Source organism: Parasteatoda tepidariorum, chromosome 5, assembly GCF_043381705.1.
Source record: "Parasteatoda tepidariorum isolate YZ-2023 chromosome 5, CAS_Ptep_4.0, whole genome shotgun sequence".
Taxonomy (NCBI): Eukaryota; Metazoa; Arthropoda; class Arachnida; order Araneae; family Theridiidae; genus Parasteatoda; species Parasteatoda tepidariorum.
The window spans coordinates 60,080,183-60,099,962 of record NC_092208.1 but is presented as its reverse complement, the minus strand read 5'-3'; the positions used below and the strand labels follow the sequence as shown (position 1 = coordinate 60,099,962).

The 19,780-nt window shown below is 29.4% G+C and overlaps 1 protein-coding gene across 2 annotated transcripts in view; it reads left to right on the top strand.

Annotated features, from left to right (window-relative positions):
* Nucleotides 1–19,780, top strand: part of LOC107456656 (1-phosphatidylinositol 4,5-bisphosphate phosphodiesterase classes I and II) — a 363,608-nt gene that overhangs the window by 329,430 nt on the left and 14,398 nt on the right. Inside the window, exons 20-28 of one of the 2 annotated variants that reach the window (XM_016074583.3) lie at nt 2,612–2,776; nt 2,898–2,997; nt 3,099–3,203; nt 4,438–4,532; nt 5,972–6,209; nt 8,024–8,086; nt 9,355–9,476; nt 11,089–11,180; nt 18,169–18,247. In XM_016074583.3, coding sequence (XP_015930069.1) covers nt 2,612–2,776; nt 2,898–2,997; nt 3,099–3,203; nt 4,438–4,532; nt 5,972–6,209; nt 8,024–8,086; nt 9,355–9,476; nt 11,089–11,180; nt 18,169–18,247 — 1,059 coding nt within the window. Of the gene's footprint in view, nt 1–2,611; nt 2,777–2,897; nt 2,998–3,098; nt 3,204–4,437; nt 4,533–5,971; nt 6,210–8,023; nt 8,087–9,354; nt 9,477–11,088; nt 11,205–18,168; nt 18,248–19,780 lie in introns of both variants that reach the window. The other variant, XM_016074582.3, reaches the window with a different exon arrangement.

Sequence of the window (19,780 nt, the reverse complement as noted above, 5' to 3'; positions counted from 1 at the left end):
ATATATATATATATATATAAGAACAGTGTTCCGTCTGCATCAAATGGTTAAACAGTAGATTTGGTTTCTGTGTTAAATTTTAAAATATGTACTGCTTTTAACTAGTCTAGTTTTCCTTAGTGGATAAAGATAGTGGTTTATAATTCTCATATTCTATAGATGAATTTCTTGATTGAAATTCTATCAAATGTATGAATTGATTCGTGAGTCGTTCATTTAGATTGAAATATTTGCGCTAATATGGATTAATGGATTTTCTAAGTAAACATAATTCCGAACTAGGCGATTAAATTAAAATAATAAACTGCCTGTGTCGAGAAACCTCAACCCTAAAAGGGAAGGATTTTGTGAGCATGAAAGGGAATTATTCACTCTGAAGAATCATTTGTGCTTTCAGCATCCAATGTTTCATAAATTAATGCATTTAACAACTTGCAAATTTAGAAAATTTATAAATTCTGAAAATAATGACTTTTGAAAACCAGATACGCGAGATATTTTGAAAACAAGAAAGCGAGATTAAAATGGACATTTTATTTAATCTTGACATATTTAATCTTTTTGTTATTATTTACTCGAAAATTGACAATTCGAATGTATCCAGCTCGACCAAAGTAGGTTTTTAAATCTTCAAAATTTTAGATTTATAAACTTGTCGCGGTCATTTGCATTCAATATTATTTTACAAAAGTCTTTTGAGAAGGAGGATTTCTAGCTGAGTCATCCTGTCGCTTCCTTTATTAAGCATGATAATCCCAAAATGTCACTTAACACTTTCTTCTATTTAGCTCTTCAATACTTGTTTGCTTTTTTATCTATCTGCGCTTGCAATACGTGCAACTATATATCCAACTACAGAAAATATATAAACAACATTAATTACCCTAATATTTATTTGACTAATTAATGTAATAATGTTTGACTAATTAATAACTAAGTGAACTCAATTGTTATAAGCAGCGGTCTAAAATTATTTTCGGTGTGCTAAATATATTTACATTCCATTACTATCAGCAACGGCAGTTACATAACGTAACGTTTATTTCTGTAATATCATTATAAACTGTCCAATAAATTAGATAAAGAAATATATAAAAGAGCTCTTATTATTGTAGTATTAGTAACGAGTATGTGTAAAGTAACGAGTATGTGTGTTTTTAAGATTTCTTAATTTTGCTTCAATGAAACAATCATTCTGTCATTTTTGCAGCTGCAATAACGGGACAAATGAACACATTCACCCGTAATTTTAGATCTCTTATGTAAAGCACATTTTGAACTTGCATACTGCTCATCCTGTTTAAACTTTATAAACTCATCTTTAAATCTCTTGTGCAATCATTAAGACTTTTGTGCAATTTTGGTATTTCGACTCCTTTTTCATGCATTTTTTCAATTTGCTCATGTTTTAATAACTGTTGAGTTGACGCTTTACTTATGAATAGAATTGCATTAGGTTTTACTTAATTGGTTTTAGAGACCCATGCTGTCTGTTATTCTGAAGGGAAAAATCGCTTTTTAAGAACTTTACAGCTTTGTAAGAAACATCTCTTGCTTGCTACTATTTTGTTATTCCTTTCAAACTCACACACGGGAGTAACCACCTTTTCCAGCTTATTTCACTAAATGCATACCTTATAATTAGATATGCCGAATTGTCTGCTACTACTGTAATATCTTTCCGCTTTATCACGCAAACCAAATAAAAAAAAGATTAATAATAAATTCATAGTAAAATTAATTTAAATAGATTAATAATAAATTTAAAATGTTTGCTATAAGTAATATCTAATAAATCTGATAGATTCTAATCAGCTGAATGCCAGAAAAATAGAAGAAGCAAGACTATAGGCCTGTTTACACGGTTCAATTTCTTGAATCCGAGAAATTGGACGGATTTCTCTGTCCAAGAAATGTCCAAGAATGATTCGTCGACATTATCCAAGTTCTTGAATGTCTCTGATTCGCTGAAAGAAAAAGTTGCGCATGCGCATTGTTCATATTCAACATTATAAAACAACACTTACATAAGTTTAAAATTACTAAATAAATTCAAATAAAATCATAATAACACAAATAAACCACAACAGATCAATTTATGTGGACTAAAATATATGAAAACAGACAACAGAATGACATAATTTGCTGCCTGCTTGTTGACGTCACAAAACCTAAGACGCTGATTGGTTAAGGGAGAAAAAAAATTGGATGGAAAGTAGAACATGCTTTACTATCGTCCAAGAAGTTGGACCAAGTTCTTGGATGATTGTTTACACGATCCAAGCTCAAAGCAAAACAAGCTTCCATCAATATCAATCAATCTCTGTCCAAGAAATTGGATCGTCTAAACAGGCCTTATCTATAAAATAGGGTTGTTGTCATCGTCGTGTAAAGGGATAGGGGTTGTTCTCTAGATGGAGCATGAAGGAGAATGCCTCCATTGTATCTTCAAGGGATAGGTCCTTCCATGGAACAACAGGCAGAAGTGCAACCTGTCGAGGCTCTGGGAATCCTCTTTTCTACGGACAGTTTTTTTTTTTTAAATATAAAAAAGGGTTATTTCACTTTAATGTTATTTTATAGAATAAATTTATGCTTGTTTTTTTTCCAGATATTATCAGGACAGTTTTTATCAGATAAGCGTGTAGGAACGTATGTAGAAGTAGACATGTATGGTCTTCCTGCAGACACTGTGCGACGGAAATTTAAAACGAAAACTGTTCCTAACAATGGTATCAATCCAGTTTATGATGAAGAGCCATTTGTTTTTAAAAAGGTAAATTTTCATGTTTTTTATTTACTATTTTGAAATAAAAAAGTTGTTATGCTGTTAAAAAAAATTGAAAGAGAATTAAAGCATCACTTTAGACTAACTCTCTTCGCTTATTATTTCTTAGGTGGTACTTCCAGATTTAGCCTGTCTGCGAATATCCGTAAATGATGATAGTGGAAAACTGTTGGGTCATAGAGTGCTTCCAGTTGTTGGTCTAAGACCAGGTAAGGTCTCTTTTAATATTCCTTTGTACTTTATAATACTTCTTTGTACTTTATAATGCACCATTGAATTTTTTGTAATACTTGGATGCAACTGTTTTCAGGTTATCGCCACATATGTCTTCGAAACGAATCTGGTCAGCCCTTATCGATGAAAACCTTGTTTGTACACATCACGGTAAAGGATTATGTCCCTGATGGCTTATCTGGTAAGTAAATTAACCTATCATTTAATTACAATGACTAATAGTTGAAAATGATAGTACTTATGATTAAGAGTCAATTGTTTGTTAAAAAATTCGAAACACTTCACAGGTTATTAGAAAAGCATGTTAATTTGTCTTTTTGATGTGCTTAAGAAAAGCATCTTTAAAATATATAAACTTAAAGTAGAATGACTCGATGAAAAATTAAGACCCTTAGCTTGTAGCCAAGCGTAACATATTCTCAAGACTGAATTTGAGTGATGAAATTTTTTCTAATCATTTCATCAATAAGATTCAATTACACTAGACTGTGTTCCCTTTTCATAAAACTTCCTTTATTTCGAATTTATAAATAAGCTCAATGAATTAATTTTTATTGCGCTTTCACTGCTAGCATATTAACAAGATTAATGCACAGAGTGTTACCATATCGGCAGTACCACGAAAATTGCAATTTAAAATCTTGAAAATAATGAATTCAAATAAATAGAAAATTCAATCAGAAAAACTGATTTTCGAATATTTTTCAAAAGGAACAATGGAGTTTTATTATATTTTATAACGGTCTTTGAACAGCAGAGTCAATTTTGAGTTTACGACTATCACTGTTCAACTGCATAGCCTTGTAGTTTTATATCCAATCCCGAAGACAAGGGAACTCCTGAATCAAGTATTAGGGAAAATGCTGCCTTCGTGGAGGACTTTTTTCATGCAACTAATCAGCATTTGCGTTACATGGAGATGAAAACTCCAAAAACCTGCCATGGTTAGACTGATGGCAAGAGGACTCTAACTCATGATCCTTTTACGGCTGAGGCTATTCTATATCAGCACTGTGGTTAGTACGAGACCTGATGCGGAATTTGTATCAACCAGCTATCACTGGGATTCGAACCCGAGCCCTTTACTGGGAGACGAGATTTTTATCCCCTGAGCCACGACGGCTCAAATAACTATGAAGTTTAAAAACTATTTTGCCCTTCTAATATTCAAATTCCATGTTACACTTTCATTTGAATTAAGTTCAATAACCAGTTAAAGCTTTTTTTTTCTTTTTTGCTCTTTTTCTAAGTTTTACTCATCGCAAAACCAAGAATTTCAGCATAAAATGTACTGTTTGCGCAATTCACTTTTCCACATATTCACTAATTAACTCTAGTTTGTAGAAAAATGCGTTTGTTTAAACGGTTTTACTTCTACAATAACCACTAATTGCTATTCTTGAACTTCTTAACAGACTTGGCCGATGCTTTGGCGAACCCCATTGCATACCAGTCAATACAGGAGAAGCACGCACAGCAGTTGATGGCTCTGACTGATGATCTGGACGAAGTAAGTACTCCTCTTTCCTTTTAAAATAAACAATTGATGATTGCAAACTTTTGGAATGTGCCATTATCTCCATTCGAGTATGCATTGTTCTATATTCCTGAAGTATTTTCCTATTTAATAGCTTCATTTTTCTAAGTGACCTAAAGATCTCGTTTCTGTAATCGTTTATTTAAACTGTACGATAAACAGGCCGTACTATGCTTCTTTCTAAGTAATCCAGTATATCATCATATAGAATTCATCATATGCTTCATCATATAGAATTATTGTCTATAAAGCTATAAAGCACTCGCCTTAGATTTATAGTAAAAGAGAGCTTTCCCAAAAAATTGCTATCAGATGGTCTATGAAAATCTGTTGCTTAACAATCTGCTTCCGTCCATTTTTGCTTTAAATATTAGGGGGTACAGATATTTTACTAACGCGATGTCTCAAAGCAAAAGTTTTGGAGTAAAGTTTCAATTTATACATTATGTGACACAAAGTACTCATGATATTAAGTTAGTCAATAGAACAAATGCATTAGAGATATAGATAGCATAAATCAGAATTATAAGGTACACTGCGAAAAAAAGTTTTGGTGAACCTACCAGAATGTGATAAAATTTACTACGTTTCTGGCTCTATGGGTACTGGCTCTATGGTTCATCAAAAATCTCGATAATTTTTATCGAAGCATTTTTGTTAGATTTTGATAGAATTAACAATAAAATATAATTTATGATAAGTGATTAAAACTTGTTAAATGTGGTAAAAATTGGTCATTTTATCATGATACCTTAAAGCTGGCATAAAAACCATTTAGTCGGCTAAATTTACTTTTTAGTTTTGCATGTTTTACTATAACTTTTGCATGTTGAATTATAACTATAATTTTAAAAACCGGAATTTACGGTAAGCCATATGAATGGAAAAATCCATAAAATGAATAGTTAAAATACCATATATTTTTGTTTTATTAACCGGAATTACGATTTTTCTTTCACCAGAAATGATCATTATACAGTTCATCACCATACAGTACGGTAATTTTGCCAGGGTTTTGCGTCCATGTGGTAGGTACTTTCATACCATTGAAATAAAGTTGCATTGAAATTGTGGAAAACAAATCAATAAACGCCGACGAGTACATGTAGCCACGATCTCTTCTAATGAGTGTTAATGTGAGTAAAAGGAGATTTAAATCCGAATTTCGTTTTCTATGAAATCTGTTTCTTGGCTTGATTAAAAGATTATATTCCCGGGAAAAGTCTATTACTCTGTGTACATCTTTGAAAACTGAAAAAAAAACTGGTACATTGAAATTAATGAGCGGTAATGTAAGTTTTTCGTATGACTTACTAAGCTTAAATGATTAGTTTGTTTCTTCAGATATTAAAGTAGTAATGAATGCAAAGAAAATGTCCTACTCTGTAATTCAAAATTTGAATACTTTTTAGGAAACTGAAGATTCAACAGATTCTCAAGAAAAACCAAAAAGTGCACAGCCAGCTAAACCAAATCCATCATTGGGGAAAATTGATGATAAAAGTAAGGCTAGTACGTCAATTGACGAACCTTCCTCTCAACCATCGACGTTGGCACAACGCCATGCCCAAATGAACGGCACAGTACCGAAACAAACAACAGCTGGAACAGCGTCACCTGGCCCTGTACATACAAGACAAGACACAAGTAGTAAGTTTTCAATATCTTTTTAATACATTTGAGACTTTGTAGTAGTATCTCTATTCTACTGATTTAATGTGTAGTGAAACTGAAGTAACCAGTATTTGTTCTAACGTTACAATACTGGTAGAAAAGATTAAGATAAATAGAGCAACCAGAACCAATGACAAATCATCAAAAACTAATAATGTGTGCAAAGTTATTGTTTAGTATTGTAGCAAACTCTATCCATGGATAATACTTATAGAAAACGATGAAAGTTAAGAGGCACCAGAGCATGCTAAGGGAAGAAGAACAACATGCTGGACATCGGTCAAATAAAAGTTATCTCCCCTCCAAATAAAATTTCTAATAATTTTTCAAATATCGGTTTCCGTGTTTCAATGTAAATAATTAAATATATACTTCAATAATAACTATTTTTCAGTAAAAATGTTAATAAATTAATATTAATTTCAGCGGAGGAAAAAAATTAATAATCACTTAAAAAATTAATAAACACTTTAAAAACTAATAATAATAGCAAACAATAATATTTTTATTTATAATAATAATAATAAATTTAAATTTTTGTTTTAATTTTTTCTATTCCCCCACATAAAGCAACACTGAAAAATAAAACTTTTTTATTTATTTTAAAAATCCTGTTAGTTGGTCTCGATAACAAGAAGGGATAAAATGCGCCGAAAAAGATTTTAGTCGATTTTTTAGGTACTAATAAATTAAGTCAAAGTCACTTCACTCAAAAGTGGCGACTTTATGTTACATATTTCTCTTTTTTTTCTATTCCATTTAGAATGGAGTTTTAATTATAACTTTAAAAAAGTGCTGTGCGGTTATAAATTTTGTAAAATATTCACAATTGTACGTAAGCAATTTAAAAGGGAAGAAAAAAATAACATCAAAAAATGGCGCAAAGTCAGCTTGTTTGTCGGTAAGAGATCAGCATGAATATAGAATATTTTGGAAGTAAGGACTTACAGACATTTAGGATTGAGAGAATAATAACCTCTCAAAAAAATTCTGAACAAAGCTGAATTTTATTATCTCACTTGTTGGTTTTAAGACTTTAAGGTATATTTCATTTTGAAAATTTTTTTCTCTCTCATAAAAATTTATTTCCTCGTTATATTGTAGTAATACTAAGTGCCTTTAAACCTTTGGTTGCTTTTAAATTACCTTTCTTGTCAGTTATAAATGTTTTAAATAAATTCCTCTTAAGTATTTTGAGTGTATAAAAAAATTCTTTTTTTCAAAATTATTTTCTGTTTTGTTTGTATAAAAAAAAACTCGAAAATTTTGTGTTTTTAATTATTATTTTATTTTATTTTTAATGCCAATTCAATTCAACTTTTTTAATTTAATCCCAGAAAATTTATCTTTAATACCATTCTATTATTCCACTAAATGAACAAGATTTCTATTAACAATAATGTTTTTTTTATTTGCAAACGAACTGCTTCTTGAGAAAGACAATCAACGGAAAACTCGAACTCTCTTGTAAGCTAAAATCAAAGATTTTATCTTCAGAAAAAAGTTAAAATCCTGGAAAATCCATCTAATACGATATATTTTCCTAGATTCTAGAACAACGGCAACTAAGATGATGTTAGTTAAACAATTAGAAATATTATTAGAATTAAAAAATTATAAGAAAAAAATATGAATAATATGTGTATACAAGTAAGCATTTTAAATTGTTTACTTATTTAATTTTTTTTACCTTTTTTACCTTTAAAAAGCTACAAACATTTTTTTTCTAATAAAGTATCAATTGATTGTTTGATACAAAGTCAGTTTTATTAATAGAATGATTTTTTTAGGGAGATCTAACCAAACTGTTACATCGTTAACAGAAGAAACTCAGGAAAAACCCTCAGTTCTAGGTAAGATTGCGAACTTAAAGTTTGTAATTAAAGTTCGATTACATTATTACATTGAAATGGAGATAGGAAATTAATTTAATAAAACTTACAAAATTGTTTATGTATATTTTTATTTTAAATCCAAAATCTCAAATATATGAAATATTTTAGATTATATATTAACTAAATTCAATTTTATCCTACAAAATTACATTGGATAGCTATTATTGCAACTTCATGTATTTTATTAAATGTTAGGGTAAAAACTAGAAATTTTAATATAAGATTAACGCATCCACCTTCCCCTCCTTCAGATAAGGGAATATCAGAACATTTAAAGCTAAAAAATTAAAGGAAAAATGCATTGTGTATGCTTATTAATTTGTACAATGTTTAATTCGTGATTTAAATAATTAAAGCTAACAAAGTTAAAACTAAACATCAGATGTCTGGGCATGTTTAGTGCTGTGCACTTTCTACAAAAGCTTCCTTTACTTTGTACACAAATTTTAGCTCTCTTAATGATTATCTATCACAGTGAGTGACGGAGATGAAAAAAAGATTCTTGTGATTTCTTTTTCACTGTCTTAGATACTGAAATAAAAATGTTTGAAAATATTTTTATTATGAGTCGTGGCGCCATCTATTAGAAGTTCTAAACAACAATGTTATCGAAAAGTATTGACTAATATTTGTTGCGAATAAATTTTGTTCATTCCCTGGTTTATATATTTATATTTTTTAATTTGAAATATATTTTCTTTATCTCCTGTAGCCATTTCGTATATTGAATTATCAAGAAAATTTGGCTAGAGGTAAAAGATCCTAACAAAAGAGGACTTCCCTATTAAAAAGATTGAAATAATTAAGAAATTTAAATTTCTAAATGGCTACTTTTATTTCCTATTTGTTACATCATTTCAAAAACTCTTTTTTATAAGAAATATTATTTGATTCCCCTTTTCAGTCACAAATAATCTATACAAAAATAATAATATCGGAAGCAAGTACGCAGCTGCTTTTCTATCAGAAATGGAAACCTTTAAATTTTATAATTCCTAAATATTTCACGAAAATAAATTAGAATAAAAGATTTTAGAAAGTTTGTTATTTGTTTACTTTGAATCAATTTTTAGCACAAAATCAAGGTGGATTTATTCATATGGAACGCATTATAAATAAATTATGTTAAAATTAGATTCATGTAATTTTTAAAGAAACTTAGCGAAAAACATACTAAAAAGTAAATGACTGAAAGTTTGTCATTTTAATTTTTTATTTACTTTCAGAATCGGAAGAGGCTAACATCGTTGCTGAGTCACTGGATGTTATTAGGCAGCACAAAATGGTAGCAAAAATCACAGTTAAGCTAGAAAAGGAATTACAGGCATTGAAGAAAAAGCAAGAAAAGGTCTGTATTTACTAATATTTCTCAAGTTACGCACAGAAAACAAATATAGTTAATAGAAATCTGAAATGTAAGCATTCTGTTTACACATAACGTATACTAGAGCATACATAAGTAATTAGTGCATAAAGATCTTGCGTAAAATAACCACGCAAGCAAAAAAACAATTAATAAATAAAACAGTAAGTCTTGACTTCGTACCTTATTGTACAATAGGTAAAAAAATGAATTCATGTTAAATTTAAACTCTCATAAAAAAGTTCGAGCAGTCAACGAAACACCTTGAAGATTATTAACATAATCAAAGACTTGTATACCAATAACAGATGTGTTTGTTTAAATCAAACAGCAACTGAAAGTTTTAGGATTGAAAGTGGTCTAAGACTGTGATCTGTTTGGTCTGTTCTTTATTATTGTTATAGACTGGATTATGAAGAAAACTACCAAGGATAAAACAACAGAAATTTTACGAACCTTTTAGAGAACCTTTATTATGCAGACTATATTGTTCCGTTGTCATCCAAATTATGGAACGAAAAACACCACTTGTGACAGAAACTGCAGAAATTATAGGTCTTAAAACTAAAGCAATGAAATTAAGCAGCAACATTGTAATTAAACTCAACGTACAAAGCAGAGAAATCGAAAGTACTGATATTTTTAGTTATCTTGGTTTAATAGTGTCTACCACAGGTGGAACTGACGAAGATGTTACATCCAGACTGATCAAATCTCATGGTGTTTTTAGCCCATATCTTCAATTCAACAGTTAAAGCAGTCCTTCTTTATGAGTGTAGAACTTAGAAACTTACAAAATCTTAAGAAAACTCCTTGGACTTTTTTCTAACTAAAGCTTTACCCAGGATTCTCAAAATCTTTTGGCCTTACGTAATTTTAAATGAGCAACTATACCAAGGGTCCAAAACGCGACCCATTAATGAGGAAATCAAACATTGAGAATGGATGTGAATGGGACACATTCTGCGAACGGCCTGCCTCTGAATTTCCACGTGTCCTCTGGACACCAGAGGGATGAAGGAAGTGAGGAACACTGAAACTAACATGGCAAATGGGTGAAAATAATGCACTTGGATGGTCTTGTGGGAGCTTGCTTAGGGAGGCTGCCTTAGACCACAAGCGATGGAAGACGAGATTTAAAGCCAAATGTGCCAGACTAACGTAAAAAGAATCTTTATGATGATGATAGAAAGTTCGGGGAAAACTGGATAAAACTTGCAGGTGGAAGACTAGCCTGGAAAATACTTCTTGAGAAGTCTAGGCACTCCAAGCTATAAATCCAACGAAAAAGAAAAGAGTTGGTGTGAATATGTATGCAGACTATTTCATGACAGGGACGATAAGAAATTACGATTTTTACACAATTATTTTATAATTATCCAAATTATTTTTTTAAAAATATTTCATTCCAGAAAATTTCTTTATAAAAATTTTCAGACGAAAATGTAAATTAATTTACATGTGCGGAACAAAGTGGGAACTGCGCTTTAGATTATATTGAATCGTTAACGAAAATAAACTTGTTATTCCATTACAATTTCCGATTGTAAAAGGCTTGAATAAAAAATGTTTTTGAGCCTGTTTAATCTTATTGCAGGTGCGTGAAAGAGAGCTGGATCTTCTTCAATCTAAAGAAGCTAAGCTGTTAAGGAATCAAGAATTTCTTAACAGCAGGACACAGCCAAATAGGTTCGTCCGAAAGTTTTCTTCTCCGTAAGTACGAATTGCACTAAAAAAACCGAAATCTTCCGTCTTGCATGAGTCCAGGCACGGTAAAACAAACCTACCCTTTCTTTTATTTATACTTCGAATTTATTTGATTGTAAGTTTTGAAAACTATAGTATTGTGATTGCTTCTTACATAAAAAAAAAGAAAGATTTGTAATATTAATATTGTTTTGATGAAAATTTATTGCACGTCATTCATTATAGAAGCTTTTATCGGCATGTATTGACGGTGATGAAATATTATATTTTTTAAGTAGTCATTTACCAAGCTTTGTAATTGTGTATTGTGACGTGTATTTTTTAAACCTTTCTTTGCTTTGATCTTGATAGTAGAACATCTTTAGAACACTATGGCTACTGGAATATTACATGTGATAATCACTGTAATAATAACGACTGTACAATGGTTATTATTCAACTTGTGGGAGAAGTTGGAGAATTTCTACTTATGACTTCTGAACACAGGAACATCCCATAATTGAAGTTTGAAATGAATCTTCAAAATTTAATAAATCACGTAAAGAGAAATATTCTTTTTTTCTATAAGAAAAACTACATCATAAATATGTATGGTATATCATCATAATTATTTAATTGCTATATTAAGGATATGTTTTTCTCTGAGCTTTAGTTTTTTAATGAGTAAAATGGGCAGATACTAATTAATATTACAGGAAAAAATAAACGAGTTAATTAAGTTGAACTCTTATACTTTGATTTAGAGTTAAACCAACCGAGTTAATAAAGTTAAAATATAATACCATGATTTCAAATTAAACCATCCTAGTTAATATAGTTAAAATAATATTCCATAATTTAGAGTTAAGATAACCGAGTTAATATAGTTAAAACATTGTACCACGATTTCAAATTAAACCAAACTAGGAAATAAAGTTAAAATGTTATACCATGATTTAGATTTAAACCAATCGAGTTAATAAAGTTAAAATGTTATACCATGATTTTGAGTTAAACCAACCGAGATAACAAGGCTAAAATCTTATACTATAATCTTGAGTTTAACTCCAAACCATGTTACTTGATTAGTAATGTGCATCTTTGATTGAAGGAAAAGGCAAGCTTAGAATCTTTTATTAACATCGCGCATTTTTAATACGGTTTTAAAATATTTCAGCAGTATAGATACTCTTAGTACAGTGGATAGCACGGAAAAATCTCGATGTACTGAGAATTATATTATATTAAATCTAGAAACTATATACTAGTAATAATAGCTTGAACTGCGTATTTTAATATATTAACTGCTGTAATTTTAATAAAGAGTCGATAAAAAAATCTTTTCCATCACTATATCATTGTATTTTTTTTTTCAATTTCATTTTCATCTGAATTACGAAAGCACATGATTGTTTTAATATTATCGAAAAAATACTCTAATCAATTACGCATAGCACATACCTATATTATATCAAATATAAATGCGCGTGTATGTTGTCATCAAACCGATGCAGGTAATCATCTTTTGAAAGAGGAGGGGCCCCATTCTTTTTTATAGGTAAACGATATATTTAACTTTAACAACGCCACAAGAAAAACTGTCACTGATGTAACAGCCAACATTGATGGGTTTATGCTACTACAATAAATACATTTTTATTTTTAATAAAGGCTTGAAGATGAAAAGAGATTTTGTTCTCATCATGTGCATATTTAAGCTTACAATGTTTGTTTGTTTTTTTAATATTTTTTGCACATAAAAAATTAAATTTATTCTCCCTAAAATCATAATTAACTATTAAATTTGCAACAAATAAAACTATTTGACATTGAGATTGATGTTTGATTGAGTTTGAGACTAAATTATAAATCTTTTTTCAAACTCGCCAATTTTTAATGGAACTGTGCTGCATGGAATTTGGTCATATAAAGTATGAAATAAGTAAAGCAAGTATGGAAAATAGACAGCATTAAATCAACATCGAGGAAAATACAGAGTTTTTTTTAACTTCTGGGGGGAAATATTTACTGAAAAACGTAACGAAAAAGTCAAACTTGCATATGTTATTTTGTTTGATACTTGCTGAAGTACATTTAAAATTTTAAAAAAATTACGAATATTAATAGATGTTTCACATATAATTGCGTTGTTTCACATACGATTTTATAGCTACTTAGCCTCTTTAAATTTCTATTTAGATTAATATAAAAAATAATTTATAAATTAAGCAATCATAACAAATATATTTATAAAGAGAAGGTTTTTCTGAAAAATATTTTCATAATAATAACGGCTTACATAACGTATGCAATATGTTGTAATTGTCTATTGTAATAAAGCCTAATTGTTTTTATTTAAAATTATATAGGTAAATAAACAAATTTTCAAATAAATACGATTTGATCAACATGAAGTACTGCTTTTTCCCAGAAAGTTACATTTGTTTATCAATTAGAAAGATAAGCTGAAAATTGTCTTAAATAATATAGCATTTAAATACAATATGGTATTTATATAAACTGAAATTCTAGAAAAATTTCTTATTTCACATATTTTCATAACACGGTGGATTTTAAATATGTATAGCATCTCGAAAAGTTTTAAGCTTATAAAACTTAATCATTCCACTAAATGTACAAGCGTTTTAGTTAGGTTAGACAACAAACTGTAAGGTATAAAAAGAATTATTAAATTAGCTTAAAAAAATAAGCTGTTTCAGTCTTTTGTAGATGTATGTCCTCTGACAAAAGCTCTTCGCTCGTTTCTTCTACGTTTGTGGCATGCATGTTTGTTATCTAACTATACTGTAAAATGCTTTGTCTAACTTTTTTGTGTGCTTTGCTGAAATTTGAAGTGACGTTTACTTTTCATTCTTTTGAAGCTTTTATTATCAAGAGAGCATGCTCTATCTATTGCTGGAACTACTTCTATTATTTTGCTTTTCTAATGTTCTACTTTGTCTTTATCTTGAAATTTACAATTATTACGTAATGTTCTGTCCGCTTGCTCCAACCTCCATTCCACGACTGAATCAGTTTAAATAAGCTGCATATATTTAAATATGAATACATACTTTAAATGATATTCAGTTACATTTTTAATTGTAAAATATGCTAATTAAATTGCCATAAAACTGCAAATTTTATTCATAAAATAAGATAATTTTATTTTCGTAGAGGTTTAAAAAAAAGGATAAAAAATAATAAAGTTTAAATGTAATAGTGGTTAATAATTAAAATTAGCCTAATTTATTATTTGTCAAACTTGTTTTGTTTAAAACGCAAAAGTTTAAATTTGCAACAGCATATTTCAAAAAATAAAAAATAAATACATTTATGCAAATTAAAATTTGCTATATTTAATATAAATTATCCATAATTAGTAATTATGTAGTAAGTTAATTATTAATATTACTACCAAAAATTTTACTTTGAAGTAAATATTTATTTTAGAACTTAAACATTTTTAATAAACTAAAACTTATATAATTAAGAAGTACTTAATTTCTTCTTCTCCACTGCTAAATTTTGTATCTGTACTTTTTTAATGAAAATTGCATCTGTACTGCTTATCAAGCACCGTAACCAATCAATTATTTAACCGCCAGAAATGTACTTTCCCAGCATAATGCAAGTGAATCCGTTTGTATTTGTATTTGACAGTATCACTTTATGAATCCCTTAGCATCACTTCGATTAAATAAAATAGAACTATAGAAGTAACTAATTATAATACAAACTTATGTGCATAAATTTAATTCAATGCTTAAAAAACTTGTTTTCATTAGTTAATACGAAAATTATTACTTAAACATTTGTGCACGCTTTCGTGACTTTGAAGTGCCCTTCATTATAAAGATTATGTAAATGTTAATGGTAATTTAATATTAATTGCATTAATATTTTGCTTTAAAAATAAGTCCTCTTCTGCGAACCTCCTTTTTTAAGCTTATATTAACTTTAAATAGTAGAAAGCGAACTTCTGCGCGAAATAAAAGGTAATGAACCGATTTTAGTTTAGTTAATTTTATTTTATAAAACTTACTATTATTGTTTTGAGGGGTTTAGTTATTTCTATAACACAGTTTCAATTTTTTTTAATAATTTTAAAGAGTATTTGAGGTTGCACCATGCAAAAAATATCTACATCTTAATGGAAGCAAAACAAGACAAGCGTTACAACATTTTAATCATCATTTCATAAAAGTCGCGTTTAAAGTCATTTCTTCGTACTTTTTATTGAAATCGCATTTTCCTCTTGAATTAGTCCTTCTCGAATTTAAATTTTAAAAAATCCTGAAAACTCCATCGAAAACTTCTTTAAATACTTGTTTTTGTGAATCTCATCTTCCCATTAAGGGAGCTGTATACGACCTTCTGTATGAAGATTCACTAAATCAGAAATCATTTCGTTAAACGAAAAGTGATTTTATATCTACATGCAGAAAATGCGCCTGTTATACTATAGTTTTCTAATATGTACACCCGAAAAAAGAAAAGCCAAAAAGAAAAAAAATTATTAAATCCAAAAGGCATGCGTATTAAAAAAAAAAAAAAAAAAAAAAAAAAAACGTGTGTGAAGGTTTTGTGAAGAAGACAGTTAGAAAAATGTATTTCTTTGATAAATTTTTAAGTAAGTCATTGACGCGGTTTATTTTTAGTCAAATGCAAGTGAATACACTGTAAAAAAATGTTTCTTAAAATTTAATAAAAATGTGTCAAAAATAAATATAATCAAAATTTTCAAACACCATGCATATAAATTGAAGCAGCATATTCTTGAGCAAAATGCATTGTCTAAAAAATGAAGAAGTGTGTGAGAGTGATAATCATTGACGGCCGGCCGGATTCGAACCAATGACCACCGAGTTGGTAGTAGGATGTTCAATTCATCATGATTGTGCAGTGAGCCAAAAAAAATAATGAAAAAATAAAAAAATGAAAAACGAACCACCCTGAATGTTTTCTGATCTAATGACCAGATCTTCACGTTCTAGGACTCAATCTTAATGCCCCGTGGGGGTGACCTCAAATATGCTAATTAATAAATGCGGACGATATGTTTTAAGTTACGAAATCAGACACATAACGTACCTTCTCTTAATAAACATACCTTTTTTTCAATGAATTTGGATTTCTTACCACTAAAATATAAGGATTCTGGGAAATATAGTCCCAATAGTTGGGTCAGGAGAGCGCTCTAAAGTTTGAACCCCTTAATGATAGTCATACTTTTTGCACATTCCACTATATCTCGAGTACTTTTTAAGTGAATTGAAGAAAGCTTTTGCTCACAATTATAAAATTCGTTTATATAAAGATAATTCCATGAAACAATAATAATATTTAGCAAATTTTCATTATTTTTTATTATTTTATTTAATAATGGTTGAAAAAGTGTTGAATTGCAAAGTGTATAATTTTTGCATCTTTTTAAAGAACATAATTTTACATGGCAAAATACAAAATTAGTGCAAAATCGGTTGAATAGTTCTGGCAAAAAAATTTTGAGCTATTCGTTTTGTTATGAGCTATTCGACTGGTTTTGCTCAAATTTTATATTTTGACAAGTAAACTTATGTACTTTAAAATGATGCTAAATTTTGTATACCTTACAGTTCAACATTTTTCTTACCATTATTGAATAATATATAATGAAAAATAATAAATATTTATTAAAACATATTTTCATAGAGTTATCTTTAGATAAATACATTTTATAATTGTGTTCAAAGCATTTTTCAATTCACTTGAAAAGTTCTCGAGATATAGCGAAATACGTTAAAGTAAAATTTACATTAAGGGGTCCAAAGCATGGAGCCTTCACCTGACCAAACTGTTGGGACCATATTTCATAGATTCCGCCTAGCCCCTATATTTTGGGAATCAGAAATCCTAATTGGTCAAAAAAGGTGTGTTTATTCAGGGGATGTGTGTTTTTGTGTCTGATTTCGTAACTTATGCTCTTAAATAATATGCCCCTATATAGTATTATATAGTATATAGTATGCTCGTATTAATTAGCATATTTGAGGTCACCCCCTCGAGCCATTAAGATTGAGTCCTAGAGCTTGAAGATTCATTCATTAGATCAAAAGTTATTCAAGATTGTCTTTTTATTTTGTGCGTATTGTATTTTTCAGCCTAGGGAGAGTTAGGAAGCCTTGCAGACTTGTAGCCTTAATGACATACAGTTCATTGTCTTAATTATTTAAGATAAAGTGAAATAAGAAAAAAGTGAAATTAAAATTACTAGTCACCTGACTAAGCTTTCAAGGCCATATTTTCTTAATTACAACCCTTTGTACCATTGAAATTGGAAAATAGTATGTCATTGTGTTCTTGGGTCAGTAACTATATGCAGCTTCTTGGACTGGGGGATGAAACTATGATAGGTAGATCATCCTACTAAAAACTCGGAAGTCCTTGGTTTGAATCCTGCCGGCAGCCAACAGCATCTCTCTCACACGTTTCTCACAAACTATACACTTTGCTAAAAAATGAGAATATGTTGTTTCAATTTTGAATACATGCTCAATTTTAAAGAACTTTTTTTATTCCACCTTTTTAATCCATTTTATAACAAATAGGGTTCACGCATTTTATATTTTTTTATTCCTTTTCAATATTAAGACACCCTTACCAGATGTGTCAAATTTGTTATCATTTTTGTGACTTGTAAAATTGTAAGACATTGCAATGCCTTAAAAGTCTGCAAATTTGACCCATCCTTAATAATTTAAAACAGTTACATCTATATTAGGTATAATAATAGTGTACGCCACAGTAAATTTTGCGTTCTACACTTAATTTGAGAAACATTATCTATTAGAAAACTTTACCCTATATTTATCATTGCGCAATTTATGTCATTAACTTTTAAAAGAATATGTAAATGTATTTTTTTTTCCTCTTTGTAACTCTTTTTTTTTTGTTAAGAAAATTCTTCGTAACAAAAAAATTTTTTTTCTTCTTTTTTTTTCCATCTTAGATGTTGGAACCCAAGACGACAACCGAAAAGAGTGGGTGAAGTAGATAGTCAAATAATTTCACCAGAACAACGAGTCAAGGTTAGTTTCTTTATTTTATTACTTATTTTTTAAAACTAGTCAAATGACCTAACGAATTTCTGTTTCGTATTTATGTATATTGTATTTACGTCTATGTGCGCACTTTTTAAATTCCTGCATTTTGTATGATAATTGTATTATTGTAGAAAATATTTATTACTATGTCGCGTAATCTGCTATCCCCACCCTTATAATTTAATTTAAGAAACTTTAAAAATCGTAATAATTATCACCCTTACGTAAGGGGGGAAATTAAAAAAAAAATACGTTATTGAAATCTAGAGCTAGTTAACTTTATTAATCACAGTGCAGTTAGAATTAAAACCACTAAAATGGTCAATCAAGTTTATTTGCCTAAGAAAACTGAATGGTGTTTATTTCTACCAAAACATTTCGAATAAAAATATATAAGAATAAGTGATAAATAATATCAAAATGAATTAATTTACAGTATAAATTTCTCAAAATTAAGTAGTTTAAACTTTTAGAACCATTTTTCAAATAATGAAATAGTATATTTTTTGCACCGAAATAGTTAAGAGTCAGTCAGAGCAGAAATGTCAAAATTAGTCTATAATTAAGTGCTTTGCTATTTCATACTACCTAACTAACAGTATGATACTGTTTCGTATTACAACTCTGTAAGACAAACACTCATCTTCGGTTGATACTATTTTCTGAGCCTAAAGATTTTAAGTGAGGGAGCTGAGGATAAAATGTGTCGATATATGGTGCTTTTTCGTATTACAACTCTGTTAGACAAACACTCATCTTTGCTTGATGCTATTTCCTGAGCCTAATGATTTTAGGTGAGGGAGCTGAGAATAAAATATGTCGATACATAGTGCTGTTTCGTATTAAAACTCTGTAAGACAAACACTCATCTTTAGTTGAAGCTATTTTCTGAGCCTAATGATTTCAAGGGAGGGAACTGAGGATAAAATATGACGGTATATGATACTGGTTTATACTACAACTTTGAAAGACTAGCACTCAGCTTTTGTTAGTGCTATTTTATGAACCTAATGATTCAAAGTGAAGGAGCTGAGGATAAAATATGTCACTGTATGGTGCTGTCTCGTATTACAATTTTGTAAAACAAACACTCAGCTTTTGTAGATGCTATTTTCGGAATCTAAGAATTTCAATGGAGGAAGCTGAGGATAAAATATGACGTTGTATAATGCTGTTTCGTATTACAATTTTGAAGGGCTAGTGCTCAGCTTTAATTGGTGCTTTTTTTTAACCTAATGATTTCAAGTGAGGGAGCTGAGGATAAAATATGTCGCTGTATGGTGCTGTCTTGTAATGCAATTTTTTAAGACAAATTCTTAGCTTTTGTTGATGCTATTTTCTAAATCTAAGGATTTCAATTGAGGAAGCTGAGGATAAATATGTTAACCTTCACAGAAGGTCATTTATAGCGGAAATATTAAAGATGTATATTAAATATTTATTTATACTGTGATATATATTTTTTGAACTGAAACTGCTTTTATACGCAGTAAACATAATAATTTATCTATTATTACA